The sequence below is a fragment of the Chelonia mydas genome, chromosome 2 (genome assembly GCF_015237465.2).
Source record: "Chelonia mydas isolate rCheMyd1 chromosome 2, rCheMyd1.pri.v2, whole genome shotgun sequence".
Classification (NCBI taxonomy): domain Eukaryota; kingdom Metazoa; phylum Chordata; order Testudines; family Cheloniidae; genus Chelonia; species Chelonia mydas.
This window is the reverse complement of record NC_057850.1, coordinates 258645472-258664141: the sequence shown is the minus strand read 5'-3', so window position 1 is coordinate 258664141 and position 18670 is coordinate 258645472. Positions and strand designations below refer to the sequence as shown.

General features: G+C 43.4%; 1 protein-coding gene across 4 annotated transcripts in view; it reads left to right on the top strand.

Annotated features, from left to right (window-relative positions):
• SMARCC1 (SWI/SNF related, matrix associated, actin dependent regulator of chromatin subfamily c member 1) overlaps nucleotides 1-18670 on the top strand; it is a 191879-nt gene that overhangs the window by 112356 nt on the left and 60853 nt on the right. For all 4 annotated transcript variants that reach the window (XR_006289179.1, XM_037891337.2, XM_037891340.2 and 1 more), the window contains 3 exons: nucleotides 9863-9918; nucleotides 17129-17243; nucleotides 18247-18401. Coding sequence is in view for 3 of the 4 variants with exons in the window: in XM_037891337.2 (XP_037747265.1) it covers nucleotides 9863-9918; nucleotides 17129-17243; nucleotides 18247-18401 (326 nt within the window). In the remaining variant the exon portion in view is untranslated. The remainder of the gene's footprint in view (nucleotides 1-9862; nucleotides 9919-17128; nucleotides 17244-18246; nucleotides 18402-18670) is intronic.

Genomic DNA, 18670 nt, shown 5'->3' with positions numbered 1-18670 from the left:
CCAAACTACTGCTGCTGGCCCTCACCAGCCACTGCAGTGGTCATGGAAAGTCACGGAATCCGTGACCTCCGTGACACTTGCAGCCTTAGTGATAACTATCCATCCTTTCTTATAACTGACTCGTGCAGTGTTCACAACTGCTGCACAAGCTTTCAGTGAACTACCCACTCTCCTCTGGGGAAAGAGTGCCATTTGTCATGTTGAGCGTGTAGAAGTGTCACAGAGTACAAGTATGGGAAGCGCTAACTGTTGTGCGTTCCTACCTTTCACTGAGCGTGGAGGAAAAAATGGTGCTAGTTAGTAGCAGGATTGCCATACATTTGAGCCCACTAATCAGTCCAACCACATCTGCCTTTTCATTGCTGATACCTTGTTTATCCAGAATCAAATTAGTATTCATATTAAAGAGTGTGTTATAATGAACTGTGTAAATGGGTCCTATCTGTGAAAACAAAGGGGGCCAACCTGGTCTCAGGGCACCTGTGAATTACTAAGTTTAAACACATTTTAAAGATAACTTTGCATTGATGCATTCTGCTTTATTGTTCTACTGATAAGAGTGGGGAGTTTATTTATCTGGCAAGGCTGTCTCATGTAGCTTGCAGACAATCTGATTAGAGAAATTAAACAAAGGTCAGACACTTTTAATTTCCCTGTTGACTTGAAGTCTGTTTCCCTTCTCTAGTTGTAGGGTTAAATGGGGCTTCCTGAGAAGCCAGTCATAGATTTCTCATCACTAACCAATAGGTGTTGATACCTAACTAGGCAGAGCTCCCTGTTCTTGAGGGTTGTGTTTTACCTTTAAGACTAGGAACGTCTGATTCCTGGGGTGTGGGTGAGGTGTGCTTTTCGGCTGGAAGTGCTGGCCTCCTCCTTGGGATGATGCCTTGCATTGCTTGGTAGCCATCTACCTTTTGCTGCTTAAGAACCATAATTTACTGATTCTGAAGGGAGAGCCATATAGTTTTTCTCCTCACAAAAGATGATTGCTGTGATGCTGGACCTCCTAAAGAGGATTGTGACAGTGGAGACCCTTGTGGCCCTGTAAGAGGGACTACCAAGCACTCCCTGTAGAAGGAAAGGAAGGTTATCACTATCAGTTTGTGTTGTGGACACCCATGCTCCAGAGGGCTAATTCCCGTCTAAATTGTCAGTTTTGTGTATTCTTCATTAACCTAGTCAGATTTTTGCTTCTGGTTGGCAGCAAAATTAATAAAGGCCATGTCTGTATCTTCCTGGAATACAGGCATCCTTTATTTTATAATTTGTATCCAGAGTATCAAAATATGATGTTTTCAGGTCCACATACTGTCACGGAGTCCCCAGGCAATGCTCTGGAACTGCTCCCTACGAAGCCAGTCGAGACTCTGGTGAAGTTTCCTCTCTCTGAGCAGACTGTCTTCAGGGCAAACAGCTCACACAGCTTGCACCTTCCTGGGTCTGACCTCGGAGCATTCAGCATCCTCTGCCCCTCCGTGCGCTTCCCACAGTGAATCCGCCCACGCGGGGTCCTGGAGAAGCCAAAGGGTCCTGCACCCCAATTCCGCAGTCAGACGTCTAACCCTGATATTCTGTGATTCTTAGTCAGCCAGTAAAACAGAGGTTTATTAGATGACAGGAACATGGTCTAAAACAGAGCTTATAAGTACAGAGAACAGGACCCCTCAGCTGGGTCCATTCTGGGGGACAGAGAGCCAGACAATCACGCCTGTACTTCACTCCTCTTCCCCAGCCAGCCCAAACTGAAACTCTCTCCAGCTCCTCCTCCTCTGGGCTTTGTCCCTTTCCTAGGCCAGGAGGTCACCTGATTCCTTTGTTCTCCAACCCTTTAGCTCTCATCTTGCAGGGGGGAAGGGCCAGGCCATCGGTTGCCAGGAAATAGGGTATCGGCCATTCTCTGTGTCCAGACCCCTGCACACACCTGCCCTCTAGGGCTCTGCAATGATCATACACCCTTATCCCACCACCTAGATACTTAAGAACTGCATAGGGGAAACTGAGGCACCCCCACACTATTCAGAGAAAACATTAAGAACAGTCCCACTTTGTCACACATACCTTTCACGTTTGGATGTCATATTTATATTTTTTACAGGAGTCCAGTCTCCTTATTGCATTAACTTCATTTTAAAATTCCCACTACTATGGTAGTTAAAATGGCTTAAAACGTAGAGATAGAAACCTGCATGAACTCAGATAAATTAAATTCATTTTGCCCTGACACTCATAGCAGAGACTTTTTCAGTTTCCTTTTTCATTTCATTCATTTAGTATTCCTGCATGCACCATCAGTATAAGCAAAAAATGTAAATGGTTCATGCCAGCTGGAGGCCTGCAGTCACAACACTGTCACTGCAAATAATGGCTCTGCAGCGAACGCGATAAGACAATTTTCAAAAACCATCAACTACTACCTGGCTAAACTTGTCATACTGACTTCTTTATTTTTTATTAAAACAAAAATTTATTATTACAGTCACTACCAGACAACCTAGGTTACATCAGGAATTATAAACGTGTGAAAATGCAATTTATAATGAAACTTAAGATATTTTCTTAGTAACCGAACGTATCCATGTTTAGTCTCATCACAGAGGGGAATATATTTTTGGAAGTTTCAGGAAAATTCTTTTAGTTTTGTAATGCAAGGGAGGGTGGGGAAAAACAAAACTTATAGTGGGGAAAGTGTAAGATGAATTTGTGCACTTTTTTTGTTGCTGAATCTTAAAATGTAAGGTATTTCTGGCAGTCTAGTCACAATGAGAACTAGTCCTTTACTTTGCAGCAAATACATGAGTTACAATTTAAAAAGTAAACAACATGAGAACTGTGATGTTGCCTCAATACAACATTACAACTAATAAATGCATAGATTTAAATGTAGAAAACTTTTCCATAGGCTATTTGCAACTCAGAAATATTCTTTTTAAAAGAATAAATGTGTTTTATGAGTGAAATTTTTATGCCACTGCACAGTTGGCATGCTATGCTGGGGGGAGCCTTTCTCCTGCAGATCTGATGGGCTACACCAGCTCAAAAGGGTGTATATAGTACTTGCTGCAAGAGCACAATGAAATATTGGTTGCGGATGTGAACTCCACAAGCACAATAGAGTAACTGCAAGGAGTTTGCAAAATCAAACCAAAGAGCTCTGGATTTTTGTGCAGGGGAGTTAGAGAAGAACCGGAACAAATCTAAATGCTCAATAGCAAAGTAAAGTTCAGTCACGTTGCTTGTATGGTAGATTTTCTGTTCATTGACTGCATCTTACACTTACACTGTAACTTGATAGGAAACTGCTTAACAGAATGGGATGGAGTACTGTATATTAGTGAGAGCGTGATACTGGGACTCAGGACTCTTTAGCTCACAGACACTGGGCAACTAACTTAACTTGTGTGTCTTCAGGCAAGTCCCCACTACAGCAGTGCATCGGCATAGCTATACCTCCCGTCGGCATAATTACTCTACCTCAGAGAAGCGGAAGCTATGTCAGTGGGAGAGCGTCTCCTGCTGACATAGCCCGGTGTGGAGACGCGAAACTTGTGTCACTTGGGGGGAGGGGGCTTTTTCAGACCCCAGAGCAGCGCAAGTTATATTGACTTAGGCTGTAGTGTAAACCCGCCCTTAGTTTTCCCATTTGTAAATCGGGGGTAATTCGTACTACACAGATACCTGGGGAAGCTTGTTTAATGTTTGTAAAGACCTAATAGATCCTTTGATAGCAGGTGCTATAGAAATGCAAAGTATGTTTGTAATAGTGTGCTTGATGAGTAAAACTAGAAAGGGCAAAGGACTGGAGAATATGCTGTAGGAAGCAATGCTGAAGTAGCCCCCTAAGGGTGAACTAAATAGGGATTAATGAACATCATCACTCTCTAATTTCTCTGGTTTATTGGACTACAATGTATCTGTTACCAAAGTGGTGACCACCATTTTTCTGAAAAGCGTCATCCTAAGAATTTTGTTATTTTGAAACAATTACATATTTAATGTTTTTTGGTTGCCAAGTCAGCATTAAAGCAAGATGGAAAGTTAATTTTACACAGGGGAGAGAGGAACATGCAGTACTGTTGTGTGTAAAGAAAGAAAACCTGTGTACATGGTGTATATTACTTTTCGGTGTTATGGTGGCTACCAGCAATAGCGCACATGATTATTTTAATTATAACCTTTTATTATCACATGCAATTCAGACTGTATAAATAGCAGGGAGTACTTTTGTCAACCTGTGAAATTTCATACTGCTGAGCAAAGCGAGATTGGTCATTCTGACTGGGAGATCTACAGGAATCAAAACTTCAGAATTGCTTCACTGTTCTCCGCCATCCTATTTTCTAATCAGTCGTTTTTGTTTTATACATAATGTAGCATCCTGTTTTGCTGCTTTTGCACATGAATTCCTTCAGTTCCTCTGTACTGAAAGATACTTGGGAGTTTTAAGCTCTAACTAAGCTGCACTTAAACAGAATTTTATATCTTGTTTCTGTAGAATTTTCTGGTTTGAAGTGGTTAGCTTTACTTCCCATTAAACACGCCACTCTCAATTCCCAATTCTTTGGCTCTTATTATGTTTCAACGGGGAGACTGAAACTTCCTATCATTGCCACTCCTTTTACCAAAAAGAGTCACACTTTCAAGCACAGTCTGGAATTCTGCTCTTAGGCTGCGGACAAGAGTCTCTGAGACTATCTAATCTGTCTCTTCCCTATGTCATTGCTAGGCTACCAAATAATAACCCTTCCTGAACAGATTCCCTCCTTTTAAGAGGGCATATTGACCAGTCTGTAACATGGTTTGAATCCCCTCTCAGTGGACAAAGGCAGGTACTTCAGAAGGGCAGAGTTGTCTGTCCCAGATAAGATCAATTGAAAAATAAAATGTTTTTTCTCTTATTTCTAGTTCTTCTTACATCATAGTTTTTTTCTAATATGTGAAGAATTAATTTGTGACACAACATCACTGAAATTATTGCTGCATGTTAGAGACCAAGCTGTCTTTACCAGCTCTGTTTTAGAACAGACTTGTACTATCATTAGAGTGGGAATTTTTTTTTAATCAAAACATTTTGCATCAACGAATACCTTATATTGAGATTTATGTAGCTGGGTTGAGTGGTGTTAATTATTCCTGCATGCTTGAGATCAGCCTGCAGTGCCCAACACCTTTATATGTAAAGGCGTGGCACCATGGGTCAAAGCCTGTGATCTAACTATAAGAATTTCTCTTTAATGCCTCATAGAGCCTTTGGGTATGTATGTATGGTGCTGGAGACTCCGCTCTGGAGGTTTTCAGATACCTTATGGGATTCAGTCTTGAGGGGTATGCTGTTCCTCTTGTTACATGCTGACATTCCCCTCTCCTCTCTGTGTATTTGCAGTATTTTTAGGTGTTTCTGAACCTTCTAAATAAATATGTGCAAAACATCACTGACAATTAAAGTCCATGATGAAGTCCAAATAAAGCTTTGTAATATTCTGGCTCTGTATGTATACTTTTCCTATCCCAAAGAGCCCAATCTTTATTAGTGGAAACTTTGCATGAACATTCATTAAAAGAATAGCTTAATTAAATGAACTGGGGGGTGGCATCAAGAAACCTATCCTAAGGACAAGTGTATGAAGGTTTAAGTAGCTTGAAATGAGACTAATTGCTGTTAAAACATTCATACTTTTTAGAGATATCCATACATCTAACACTGGTAACAATTTTACTGACTTTTTTTTTCCCTTAACATTTCAACTTTTCTCCATGTTGTTGTCCCCTGCATACTGTTGATTAGATTATTGTGCAACATGACGCTCTTTGTAGATCTCATGGTTGGATGGGATGGTAAGATAACTGGGCAATAATTATTTAAGCAGCAAGTTTCTAACTAAACAGAACCTAGTTGAGTTTTTGATGAGACAGCTAAGCTATTTTTGTTGATATATAGCACCCACAGTGTAAAAGGTGCTTTGCATACATATAGAGAGGGAAGGTCTCTGGCCCGAAGAGCTTACAGTCTAACCAGACAGCAAGTGGTCAGCTACAACAAAAACCAAGTGATTTGAACAGTGAACTCTTATTAAACTCACACATCTTTTCATTTTTTTTTTAAATGTTCTTGTCATGCAGCCCTAGTTAGAGGCTCCCCAAGCTACTATGTTTAGGACCCATCCTAGATCAGTGTGCGCTTAAGCTTCCCTTGTTCTCAGCGGGCTGTAACATTGTCTCTTCCCTTGGCCTCTCTGGCACATTTCCTGGGCACAGGATTTCTGTCTGTTACCCCTTCACAGAAGTGGGACCCTGTGGCCAATGTCCTAAGCCCCCAGGGCTAGTGCTGATTTCCTAGATTCCCCAGTTGCTTAAGTCCTTTCCCAGAGTTCCTGCCTTGTGGGCACTCAAGTTTTACAGATCTCTTAGGGGCATGTGAGAGTGAAAGCGAATGACACAAGCTTTGTATGGGTTTAAAAAAAAAAAAAGTCGCCCTTCACTTTTGTTAGCACAAGAAATATATAGATTTCGACAAAACAAAAACCACATACCCGCATTTCCCTGCCTCAGTTTCTCACCACTCTTGAGCATTCTTTGGGTTTAGGTCAGAGTCCTCTAAGGAGTGCAGAATCCTACCTCCTGCACGTGGCTTCTCCTCCAAATCATGGAGTTTCTCTCTAGTGCAGTCTGTTTCCTTCTTCCTGGGGTGGTTCCACAATAAAACAAGACCCCTTTGCTACAAAAACATGCCCCTCTGTTCATCTTCCCTACCCAAGCTTCCTCATGTCTCCATGATCTTTCCTTAAGTCTGTCAGGTTCTGTGGCTTTTAAAACGCAACGGTAACACCTGTTTATTCTTTGTTGTGCTACTGTGAAAATTCTACTGCTTTAAATCTGTCCTGCAGAAACATTTGGTCAGCCTAGTTTCCCCTGTCTTCAGCCGTCTCATTGGTACTGAAGTGCTCTCACTTGAATGGGGGACATCAAGGTTTGACCACCCTCCATTGCCCTTGGTCTGGGGAATGGGTGACACACCCCTGACAACGTGGCTGAGTCCACTAACCTTGAGGCATTTCAATGAGCAATTTCATAAGATCAGCCAGAACTCATAAGTCATACATAAATTCCTGAAATCATCAAAATTCTATTGTCTGTTTTAGCACTTCTTTGAGGGTATGCCTAGGTCTTGTAGCCCTTTTGAAATAAATGCTTTGAGGAACAAGATCTGGAGATGGGAGACATGAAGGGGCCAGTTAGTCATGAACAATGGTCCTAGAAATCCATTTGCCACAGAAAAACATGAATTTGCGTTTATTTAGAAAATCTTTAGTTTTTACATTTTGTGAAAAAATAAAAACATATACAGTGGAACCCCAGTTATCCAATCTAATTGGGACCAGGGCCAGATCGGATAATCAGGAGACTGGATGGGGCTCCAGCTGTCAGTCCTGGGCGGCGAGGCTTGGGCTGTAAGCTTAAAATTGTAAATATATTGGTAAATCATTGCGTTCAACTGATACTCCTATATATTGTGGCTAGGGAAACTCAAGTTCAGCATTTCATTTGAATCATGGGAAAACATGGATTTTTGTGGGGGGTTTTATCAGAGAATTTTGCACTTTTTTTTAATCACTGAAAACTAGGGTCCCTGGTCATGAAGGTTAGGCAAAGAAACTCTGGTTATGGGGAGTGAAAAGACCTGCAAATGCTAGGGCAGGGAAATGAGAGGATTTCTTGTGAATGTTTGATGCTTTAACACTGTTTGTAGAGTTGCTAGAATTTTGTGTGAGAATATTTTTACAGCGCATAAATGTCTCTTCTACTGTCAGATTTGAATAACATGATAAAATTGGACTCTGATAGTGTTTTGATCACCTGCAAATTGGACATAAAGTCTCCTACTGACTTTCCATGCATGCTGACATTTGTGTGCTTAGAGTTCATAAAGCAATTCAGGAAGTTTATGTTGAGCAGTGATGACCACTCTTGTAATACAAGATGTTCTTAGGTGAGGCTGGTCTTGCATGCCTGAGCTATGGACCATCTACACAGACAAATAGACTACATTGGCAGAGCATGTTGTTAGAATTCTGTTGGTTGACTATAATATAACATGGATTGAACATGTTATAGAATTGCGGTGTATCCTTGGCCTTTTACAGGTGTGCAATGGTTCGAGTTTTGTCTGTATGGGCAAACTATGTATCTTCATAGCTAAATTAAAATTTTGTCATGGTTATTTTTAGTAAAAGTCAAGGACAGGTCACGGGCAATAAACAAAAATTAACAGAAGCCCATGACCTATCCATGACTTTTACTAAACTAAAAATAATGGGGGCAGGAGGTCTGACTGAAGCCCAAGTGGGGGAAGAGAGCCTGAGCCACGCTGTTGGGGGTTGGGGTGTCCAGCACCTGCCTCTGTGGCAGTTCCACGGACCCCTCACCGCAGCCTCAGTGGCTCAGAGCTCTGGGGGCCCCCCCACTGCTCCAGGGGCCCCCTGCAGCTGCTGACAGCTCTGGCACCACTGCTCTGGGGCTAAAGCAGAAAATGTCTGAGGTCTCTGAGTCACAGAATCCGTGCCTTTGTGACATAATCTTATCCTTATGCATAGCTATTTTAATATTGTTGGCCTCACGTACCCCAGCTGGCCAAACCTGCAAAGGTGAAGCAATGTTTAAACCTGAGTTTTAAACTACGGCTATAGCATAATGTATTGTGCTGCCAAACCTCCCATGTGTCCAGTGTTATGAAGCTTTCTTGAATCTTTCTAAAGAACTGTTTTATTTATTTAGGTGGAACAAATGGGCCAAAGTTATTAACAACCCAGTCACTGTCCGACATTAAACAGTGTTAAACATGGTCCAGGGTTTGGCATTCAGAGACCTCAGCCTGCTTAGTACCATGGCGCAAACATAATTGAAAATTATTTTAACCTTCTATTAAAGATAAAGAAAAGAAAAAAAAAAAACAGTTAAAGCATTTGAAATGTGAAGAATTAAGTAAAGCTTTTATTGTAACATGATTTGCTCCCTTTAGCTGGAGAGAGTTTTAGAAGGAAAAACCTCTTGTTTGACAGTCTCTTAGATATTATTAAAGATGGCAATAACTGTCCCTCTAGGAAAAAGAAAATGGTAGTTGAAATGAGCTGGAGCTACTACTGTTAAAGTCAGATCCCATTTCATCCCAGGTGGTGTCTGGGATTCAGCTGGAGCCAGTAGAAGTGGGAGTATTATCTGGGTCCCTCTCTCTGGCCTGGTCTGGTCAGGACATCTTTCAGGATTAGATAATGAAGGCCTGGGACCCCAGAAGATGGTGGGGGTGGCAGCCATGATGGTGAAGTTTGCTTCAGTATCCTCTGTCTGTTCTGTCACTCAATCTTTTTTCTGTTCTTTGTTCTCCTTGCCCCTTCTCCTCCTCCCCTTATTTCCCAAAAAAGTCTTCCTTTCAGGACCCAGAAAGGGAGTGATGGGTGGAATAGCTCATCCCCTCATTATTTTTGTCCACCAATTAGACCTTATTTCTGACACACTAATTTTGGTTCATTAACTTCTGGGTCCACATCATTTGTTTTTAACAGGTATAATTACAGCAGTCCTTGGATTATGTGAACATGGCCTTTTTAGTTTAAACTAATCCAGTTTCTCTGTCTGGTTTTCTTGTACCTACTCCCATCAACTCCTGTTGTTATAGGTTGTGACATCTTATGAACTTACACTCACTTTTTACAGTTAAACTCACAATTAAGGTAAATTTGTAAGCCCAATTACCACAACAGAACAGAGTAGGACATTTCAGTTAGGCCTGTAATTAATTGTCAAGCATAATAAATGGTGGTTATGGCACTTTTAACCACTCTGCTTTATGTACTTATATTTCTTCTCACAGATGGAGTTGAAGAAGAAAAAATGGAAACTGAGACAGATGGGCAACAGTCAGAAAAGGTAAAAGTCTGAGATTTGTCTCTGATACAGGTTTCAGAGTAACAGCCGTGTTAGTCTGTATTCGCAAAAAGAAAAGGAGTACTTGTGGCACCTTAGAGACTAACCAATTTATTTGAGCATAAGCTTTCGTGAGCTACAGCTCCGATGAAGTGAGCTGTAGCTCACGAAAGCTTATGCTCAAATAAATTGGTTAGTCTCTAAGGTGCCACAAGTACTCCTTTTCTTTTTGTCTCTCATACAGTGATTCTTTTCATGAAGTTCACAAGTCTGAGTTACTTGTGTTACAGTAGCACCTAGAGACCTTAATCAAAGATCGGGGCCTATTGTGCTAGTCACTGTACAAATGAATAATGAAAAGATGGGCCTTACCCCAGGTGACTTAAATTTTAGTAAAGAGCTCCTTGTTCTCAGGCTCATCATGTGCAGAGTGAATTGAACACTGCGGTCATAGGAGTGCTCCCCTGCAAGTTTGTTGCTGAGCAAAGTGGGAAGAGATGTCAGTATCTCTTCCTGCCCTTTCTAGCCATGAGGAAAGGGGCTGAAGAAGGGTCAAAGTGGAGGTCAGATTTAATTGTAGAACCATAGAAAAACTGCAGCAGCCCATCCTGACATGTTGCAGCATTTTTCTTGTAGTGTTGGATTGATGAGTCTGACTCCTGATCGTGCAGTGCTGTGATGTTTTCAGCTCTGCACAGTTTAATTCAGTGAGAAATTGGCTGTCCAAGATTAAGTACCTTTGCTCTAGTCTGACACAAGATCAGTAAAGAGAAATCATAGTCCTCCAAGAACCATTCCTAATTTTTTAATTTAGTGTAACTCAGTTGTGTTGGACTGCCAAGTGCTCAGAGTAACCTATTTTTATAGCACAAATATAAACTGAGAGACACTGAGAGGATGAAAGACAGAAAGGGGTTCTTGTATTCCCTTCTGGGTGCCAGCTGGAGTTGGATTGGCAACCTGAGTGAAGTCATTTATTCATAGTTGCATCACAGACAATGGCAATGCAAGCTACCCTCCTTTGTCTAGTGAATGTGACTCAACTCTGATTTAGAGCTTGAACCTAAGCCTATGATAGTCAGTGGCAAAACCGTCATTGGCTTCAGTGTGTGCAGGATCAAACCCTTAGTGACAAACTGCCTAAGAATGAGAGAGGACTTCAGCCTGTTTATTCAGGCTTTCATCTCTCCTACTGAGAGTGTCAGCAAAAGAAGATGATTGCAATGGTGGGTTTTGTGATATAGATAAATGTCCTCTAAGATCTAGACTGTGACTAGCAGCTCCTTTCAAATAGGTCACAGAACTGTAAAGTGGTAATGGCAATGACTTCTGGGCAGTAGTGACTTGCACTAAATTCAAACTAGTGCTCTAGAACTGATTCATCATTTTCTTGAATACACAATAACTACATTCTGTCTGCAGTTACCTGTGATACTTTCCTGTTACCCCGCTTTTTCAGTCAAATGAATGAAACACCTGTGCTTAAATTAAGGACATGTCTACACTACAGTCTTAAATCGACCTGTGTAGGGTCGACTTACAGCCATCCCAGTAATTGCTGTGGTGGCTGATATCCACGCTACCCTCCTTCTGTTGTTGGTGCGCGTCCTCACCAGGAGCACTTCCACTAGCTGAAGAGGGACAGCATAGGGGGGCTGAGAGCCAGGGCTCTCAGCTCTGCACAGGTCCCCACTGCGGGCTTCTCTCCTTCAGCGGGGAGATCTATGCCCAGAGTCTGGTAGGCTGCAGTGCTCCCTGCAGGGAGCCAGGACCCTGGGGTACAGCACGGCTCCCAGCGGGGCGCCTGGGCAGCCGCCCAAGCCAGGAGCCTGGTTGACAGCCCAGCTTGGAACAAAGACCCAGAGACTAGGGCCGGATTAACTCTCCTGTGGGCACAGGGCTATTAGATTTTGTGGGGTCCCTGTATACAAGTCTTTTTCCTTGGAGGGAGTTTGGTGCAGGAGGCAGCTGGGGCAGGGGATTGGGGTGCAGGAGGTGGTGTGGGGTCTGGGAGGGAGTTTGGGTGCAGGAGGGGATTCTGATCTGGGGCAGCAGGTTGAGGTGGAGGTGCGGGTGTGAGGTGCAGGCTCCGGCTGGGAGGCGCTTACCACAAGCGGCTTCCGGCCAACAGCACAGCAGGGCTCAGGCTGCATACCTGCTATAGCCTCATGCCCGCTCCTGGAAGCGGCTGGCTGCTAGCACATCTCTGCTCACCCGTTGCGGGGAGGGGAACAGCAGGTCTCTGTATGCTGCCTTCCCCGGCAAGCAGCCCCGCTGCCCCCCCCACCTCACCCCCCCGTAGCTACAGGGAGCTGCGGGAACAGTGCTGGGGGCAGGGGCAGCGCGCAGAGCCACCTTCCACCCCACCCCCGCCAGGGGCTGCAGAGACATGCCAGCAACCAGCCGCTTCCAGGAACTTCCATGGGGCTATGGAAGGCAGCCTGCCTGAGCACCCCTTTTAGTGGCCTGGAGATCGCTGGCTGTGATTTATTTTTGCGGGGCCCCCCTTGAGCCAAGGCCCTGGGCTGCAGCCCCTAAAGCCCCTGCCTTAATCCGACCCTGTGGGAGATCTGCAGCAGCCTGGCTGGGGAGCCAGGAGCCAGCTTTCTTGTCAATTTCATGGCTCAAGCAGAGCTATGAAATTAACAAGAATGGCAGCCAACAGCCAATGTGAGGAACCATGTCTACCTAGACACTGAGTCACCCTAGCTACACTGACATAAGTCTTACGCCTCTCATGGAGGTGGAGTTATGTTGGTGTAGTACAGCACGTACATCGGCAGGAGTAAGTCTGCAGTGTAGACACTGACGTACTTAGGTCCACATAAGTTGCCTTATGTGGACATAACTCTGTAGTGTAGACCAAGCCTAATACTCAAAAAACATAATTCTGAATGTTACTCCTTGTTTGCTGTATTCTCTCGAGTAAGTTTATATTGCTTTTATGAAATAATATATGTAAATACAGTGCAAGGTAATCATGGGCATGAAAATTACTGTTCCAAATTTATTGGAAACTAATTCCTGGTCTAGTAGAACAGAATAGATTAGACATTCAGATAAATCCAAATTACTTGCAAATGTTAAAATATTTCCCACCTCCACCCTTACGCATAAAATCACTGCTCATATCATTAATACAGTTAAGGCCCTTGAGTTGGAATAAGCTAGAATATGTGAAGAATTCCACTTCTTTGAGTAGCGTCCCTATGGGTGCTTCATGACAGGGCATACTTCCTCGGGGCAGATTTATCACAATGTCCAGCCTTGTTTCAACAATCCAGTAGAGTCTACAAACCCCACTGCAAGGGCTTTCCTACAAATTCTGGGCCATATGGCAGCCTGTATGTTCATGACTTCCCTAGCAAGACTTAACTCTTGGTGTCTTCACCTGTAATTGAGAACTATCTACACTCCCAACGCTTTCGATCCAAGCAGGTGTCCATACCTCATAGGGTCCTCAGTCATCTGAACTGGTGGAAGGACCCACAGAAGGTGTGGGGGGGTGTTTCATTTGTACAGCCTCTTCCCATGAGGATTGTCACCGCAGAAGTCTCCCTCATAGGCTGGGGTGCACAATTCCAAAGCCTTAAAGCTCAGGGCAAATAGACCCCCTCCGTATCAACATATTGGAGCTCAGAGCAGTCCATTATGCTTGCCAACACTTTCTCCACACACCAAGGACCACCCAATCAGAATAATGCTGGACAACAGAGCAGTGATGTTTACATCAATCAGCAAGGAGGAGCAAGATACCAATCCTCCTGCACCAAAGCTATAAAACTATGGAACTTGTGCACGTCACATCGCATGCATATCTCAGGGTCATCTGCTGAGACTACAGAACACAATCATAAATTCCGTCAGCAGGCAATTCAGCATCAACCACAAATGGGAACTGAACAACAAAGTGTTCTGAGAAATACGACTTTCCTGGGGCCATCCACAGGTGGATCGCTTCACTACTCCATTCAATGCAAAGAGCAGACGTCTGCTCAAGGTGTGGGCACGACCACAACTCAGTGGGAGATGTCCTAGTCATTACTTGGCCTCAAGGCCTGCTATGCCCTTATCCCCCAGTACTGCTCCTGTTTAAGTTCATAAAGAAACAGAGACAAGAGGAACTAGTAACCATCCTCATAGCACTGTTGTGGCTGAGACAGGCTGTGGTTCCCAGAGCTGATTCATATATCTGTACAGTCTCTTCTCTGCCTTTTTCTGACCCTGATTCTCTTCACCCAGGTATCAGCATTGGTCCCCTCCCCCAGTCTTGCAGCACTTTACCTCAAAAGCATGGCTGCCTGATGGCCCTCTGGTATAGCATAGGTCTGCTCTCCAGAAGTTCAGTGGGTGCTGCTCAATATCAGAAAGCACCAACTAGAAAAAGTGTGGAAACGCTTCCAGGCTTGTTGCAACCATCAAACTGTACTTCCTCTCAAATCCTCTGTCGCATATCATAGAATCATAGAATATCAGGGTTGGAAGGGACCTCAGGAGGTCATCTAGTCCAACCCCCTGCTCAAAGCAGGACCAATCCCCAATCAAATCATCCCAGCCAAGGCTTTGTCAAGCCTGACCTTAAAAACTTCCAAGGAAGGAGATTCTACCACCTCCCTAGGTAACGCATTCCAGTGTTTCACCACTCTCCTAGTGAAAAAGTTTTTCCTAATATCCAACGTAAACCTCCCCCACTGCAACTTGAGACCATTACTCCTTGTCCTGTCCTCTTCTACCACTGAGAATAGTCTAGAACCATCCTCTCTGGAACCACCTCTCAGGTAGTTGAAAGCAGCTATCAAATCCCCCCTCATTCTTCTCTTCTGCAGACTAAACAATCCCAGTTCCCTCAGCCTCTCCTCATAAGTCATGTGTTCCAGACCCCTAATCATTTTTGTTGCCCTTCGCTGGACTCTCTCCAATTTATCCACATCCTTCTTGTAGTGTGGGGCCCAAAAGTGGACACATTACTCCAGATGAGGCCTCACCAATGTCGAATAGAGGGGAACGATCACGTCCCTCGATCTGCTCGCTATGCCCCTACTTATACTTCCCAAAATGCCATTGGCCTTCTTGGCAACAAGGGCACACTGCTGACTCATATCCAGCTTCTCGTCCACTGTAACCCCTAGGTCCTTTTCCGCAGAACTGCTGCCTAGCCATTCGGTCCTTAGTCTGTAGCTGTGCATTGGGTTCTTCCGTCCTAAGTGCAGGACTCTGCACTTATCCTTATTGAACCTCATCAGGTTTCTTTTGGCCCAATCCTCCAATTTGTCTAGGTCCCTCTGTATCCTATCTCTGCCCTCCAGCGTATCCTCAGTTACCTGTCAAATTAAAGACTATAGGCTTATCGCTGAGCTCCATCAAAGTTCTTCTAGCTGCCATCACAACTTTTCACCCTCCCGTACAAGGAGTCTCAGTCTTCACCCACCCCAGCACTGCAAGATTTATCAAGGGTCTATTTAACCTCTTCCTACCAAGGAACCAACTGCACCATGGGACTTCACCTTAGTTCCCAGTGCTCTGAGGAAACTCTCATGCAAACCTGTGGGGAGTTACTGCCTCCTTCGTTTGTCCCTTAAGACCTTGTTCATGTTAGCCATTACTTTGCCTAGGATGGGTGGGGGATCTTGAATCCTTGATGGAGGACCCATCATACACGGGGTGCTTCCAAGATGAGGTGACTTTACATCCACATCCTCGCTTCCTTCCTAAAGTCTCTACAGAATTCCACGTTAATCAGGATATTCACCCACCAGTATTTTACCCCATGCCTCACTCTAGTAGAGAAGAAGCGAACCTCCATATGCAATGTTAAGAGCTCTTCCCTTTTACCTTGACAGGACTTGGCCCTTTTGGGTTTCCCCTACACTCTTCATCTCTGTTGCAGAAAGAATGAATGGACATCTGATCTCCATCCAGAGATTGTCCAAATGGGTTGCAGGTTGTGTTCTGTTATGCTACAAAGCCTTAGGGGTTCATCTCCCTCCTCCTTCCCCCCTGAGAGTTATTGTTCATTCCACCAGGGCTCAATTCACCTCAGCAGCCGTTGTCAAAAATGTATGCATCTCAGACATCTGCAGGGCAGCCACCTGGTCATTGCTGCATATATTTTACCAGCATTGCACTCTCATGCCTGCCTTCAGGACTGACATGATGACACTTTCCTACAATACTAGATCCAGTTCCTTGATGAGGGCCTCCTTAGTGGAGGTACTACTTGGGGGTCTCCTTATGTGGACCATCCAAAGGGACACTACTTGAAGCAACAGGAGAGGTTACTTACCATGTACAGTAACTTGAGTTCTTTGAGATGTGTGTCCCGATGGGTGCTCCATTACCTGCCCTCCTTCCCCTCTGCCTCAGAGTCTCTTTCTTGGGACTTTTGTGGTTGAGTAGGACCTGGAGTGGCGGCAGGTCTCCTCCTCTCTATATACTGTTATATCAGGGCACGAGGTTTCTAGGGCACAGGTGTAGACCTGGGGAGACAGCTGGCAAAAATTTCCCATCAAGAGCACACTGGCGCCCTTGCATACCTAGACATGGAGCATCCATAGCGATACAAATCTTGAACTGAAGTACAGTTCAAGGTAAGTAACTTCTCCTTCATTTTATTTCCCTTCCTTATGCCACACTTTTGCAAATACCTGTTGCTTTTTTCTGTTGGACAAAAATACTCTTTCCTACTGTGTGTAATTACACGGCAGCACTCATTGCCACATGATATTATTGAGGCCAAGAACTTACTAAGATTCAAAAAGGGATTGGATGTTTATAGGGATAACAAGAATATCCAGGTTTATAATACTGAATGCTAACAAAAATTTTGGAAAGTATATAAAATCTCATGCTTCAGTCTTAAACCAATCCCTAACTATTAAGGATTAGAATGAAATCTTTGGGGAGGGACAAGATGATTCCACTTCTCTCTACTGTGAGGTTTCTTGCACTGTCTGCTGAAACAAAATCTGGTGCTGCCCCCTGTTGAAGATGGCTTCCTGGACTAGATAGGTCATGGATCGGATCCAATATGGCAATTTCTTTGTGCCCAAGAACCTTGACCATGGTTGTGAAAAGAACAAACAGGCAGTCCCAAACTGAGTCCACCTTCTCAAGGATGATAGAGCATTTCAAAGTGAATCTGTGACCAAGCTAACAAGGAATTTTTTCTTATGTTTCACTTTCTCTCTTCCGTCATACCCCTCCAACACTCTAGGTTGAAAGCAAAGGAGAAAGTGAAATAGAGGAAGGTGATAAGGTGCAGGAAGGAGAAAATGAGAGAAATCCAGAAAAGGAGCAGGACAGTGAAGTCACTTCTGATACCAAGTCAGGTAATAGACACCAGCTGTTACTTGAGCTGCATTTTAGTTTTAAAAGCCTTTCTCCAAAGCTGTAAGAATAGACTATAAAGTTAATTGTGGCAAAAATATTTCCTCTCGCACAACAGGTCTGCAGCTTGGTTCAGCAGCAGATATTCCAGTTCATTTCACAGAAAAGCTCAAGTGCTAAATTCATATTGCAATCATTTCAGACTTCAATTAAGGGACTTTTTTCATCTTGGCTGTAGGGACTGGGCGAGCAGATTGCTAAACTAAAGTGAGCACAAACCATATAAATGAGTTTATTTCTATATGCTAATCTGTTGGTCCATTCCTAATGTAAAGAAGCAGATGAATGGGACTACTATGAACACAGCTTTGTGCTTAAAAGCTTAACAAGCTTTCTCCGTTTCCTTACGAGGTTGTGCAAATCATTTCATTCGATTGGTTGGGAATAAAGTACTGAAAAATCATAGTATCTTCCTATATTTTAAAATACCGTGTCATTTCTCACATGAATCTGTGTTCTGATTGTCATATAGATCTGGCACATCTTTTCTGACAGGATTTTTTTCATCAGGATTTTAGGGAGGACAGAGCAAAACAATAAAAAGGTTTCTATTTGCCTCTCAAAATGGAGATGTTCATGGAATTTGTTTATTGGAAATACAACTTAAAATTATATTGATATTAAGTCTAAGAAAAAGATGGGACGAGAAGAGTGCACAGGGGTAGGAAATGAAAGCACTTTAGGAGCATCACCCTTAAGGGTTTTGGTGGGATCCTCTGGAATATACATTTTGTGGAGGTATTCAAACTGCTTCTGTAGCGGTATGTGGAGAAATGCTGAGGCACTATAATAATGTAAAGCACCTAAGTGGGAGAGTTGTAATGTGCATGCATGGGTTTATGCTGTGTGAGCACAGAAGTACGTGCTGTGTAAATCCTGTCCCTGATGTGATAATCATTAACAGTGAAGAATGAATGTAAAGAAATTATTGGGTCATCTCTTTAGAAGAGAAGGAGGCAGAAGAGAACAAGGAAAACGTTGATGCGTGCAAAGACAAGGAAAGCGAAGCTGGAAAGAAGAAAGTGGAACACGAAATCTCTGAAGGAAATGTAGCTACAGCTGCAGCTGCTGCTCTTGCCTCAGCTGCCACCAAAGCAAAGGTTTGTCCTATACAAATGTCCACTGCAGCTGATTTCCAGTTTCAATTGGGAAGTGTTCAAAAATGGCCCATTGTTCCAAACCACTGGGATTTTAAGTGCTTTTTTGTTTGTTAGTGCTCTTTCACTTCCGCTGTTTGCACACTATCCTTAAATGAAATTGTTTCCCTGTGAATAGTTTAATGCTACCATTGTAAACTTACTAACGTCAGGGTGAGCATCCCCAAAAAAGAATGTCATCTTTTCAATGTGTAACTTGGGCAGTTGTCTCT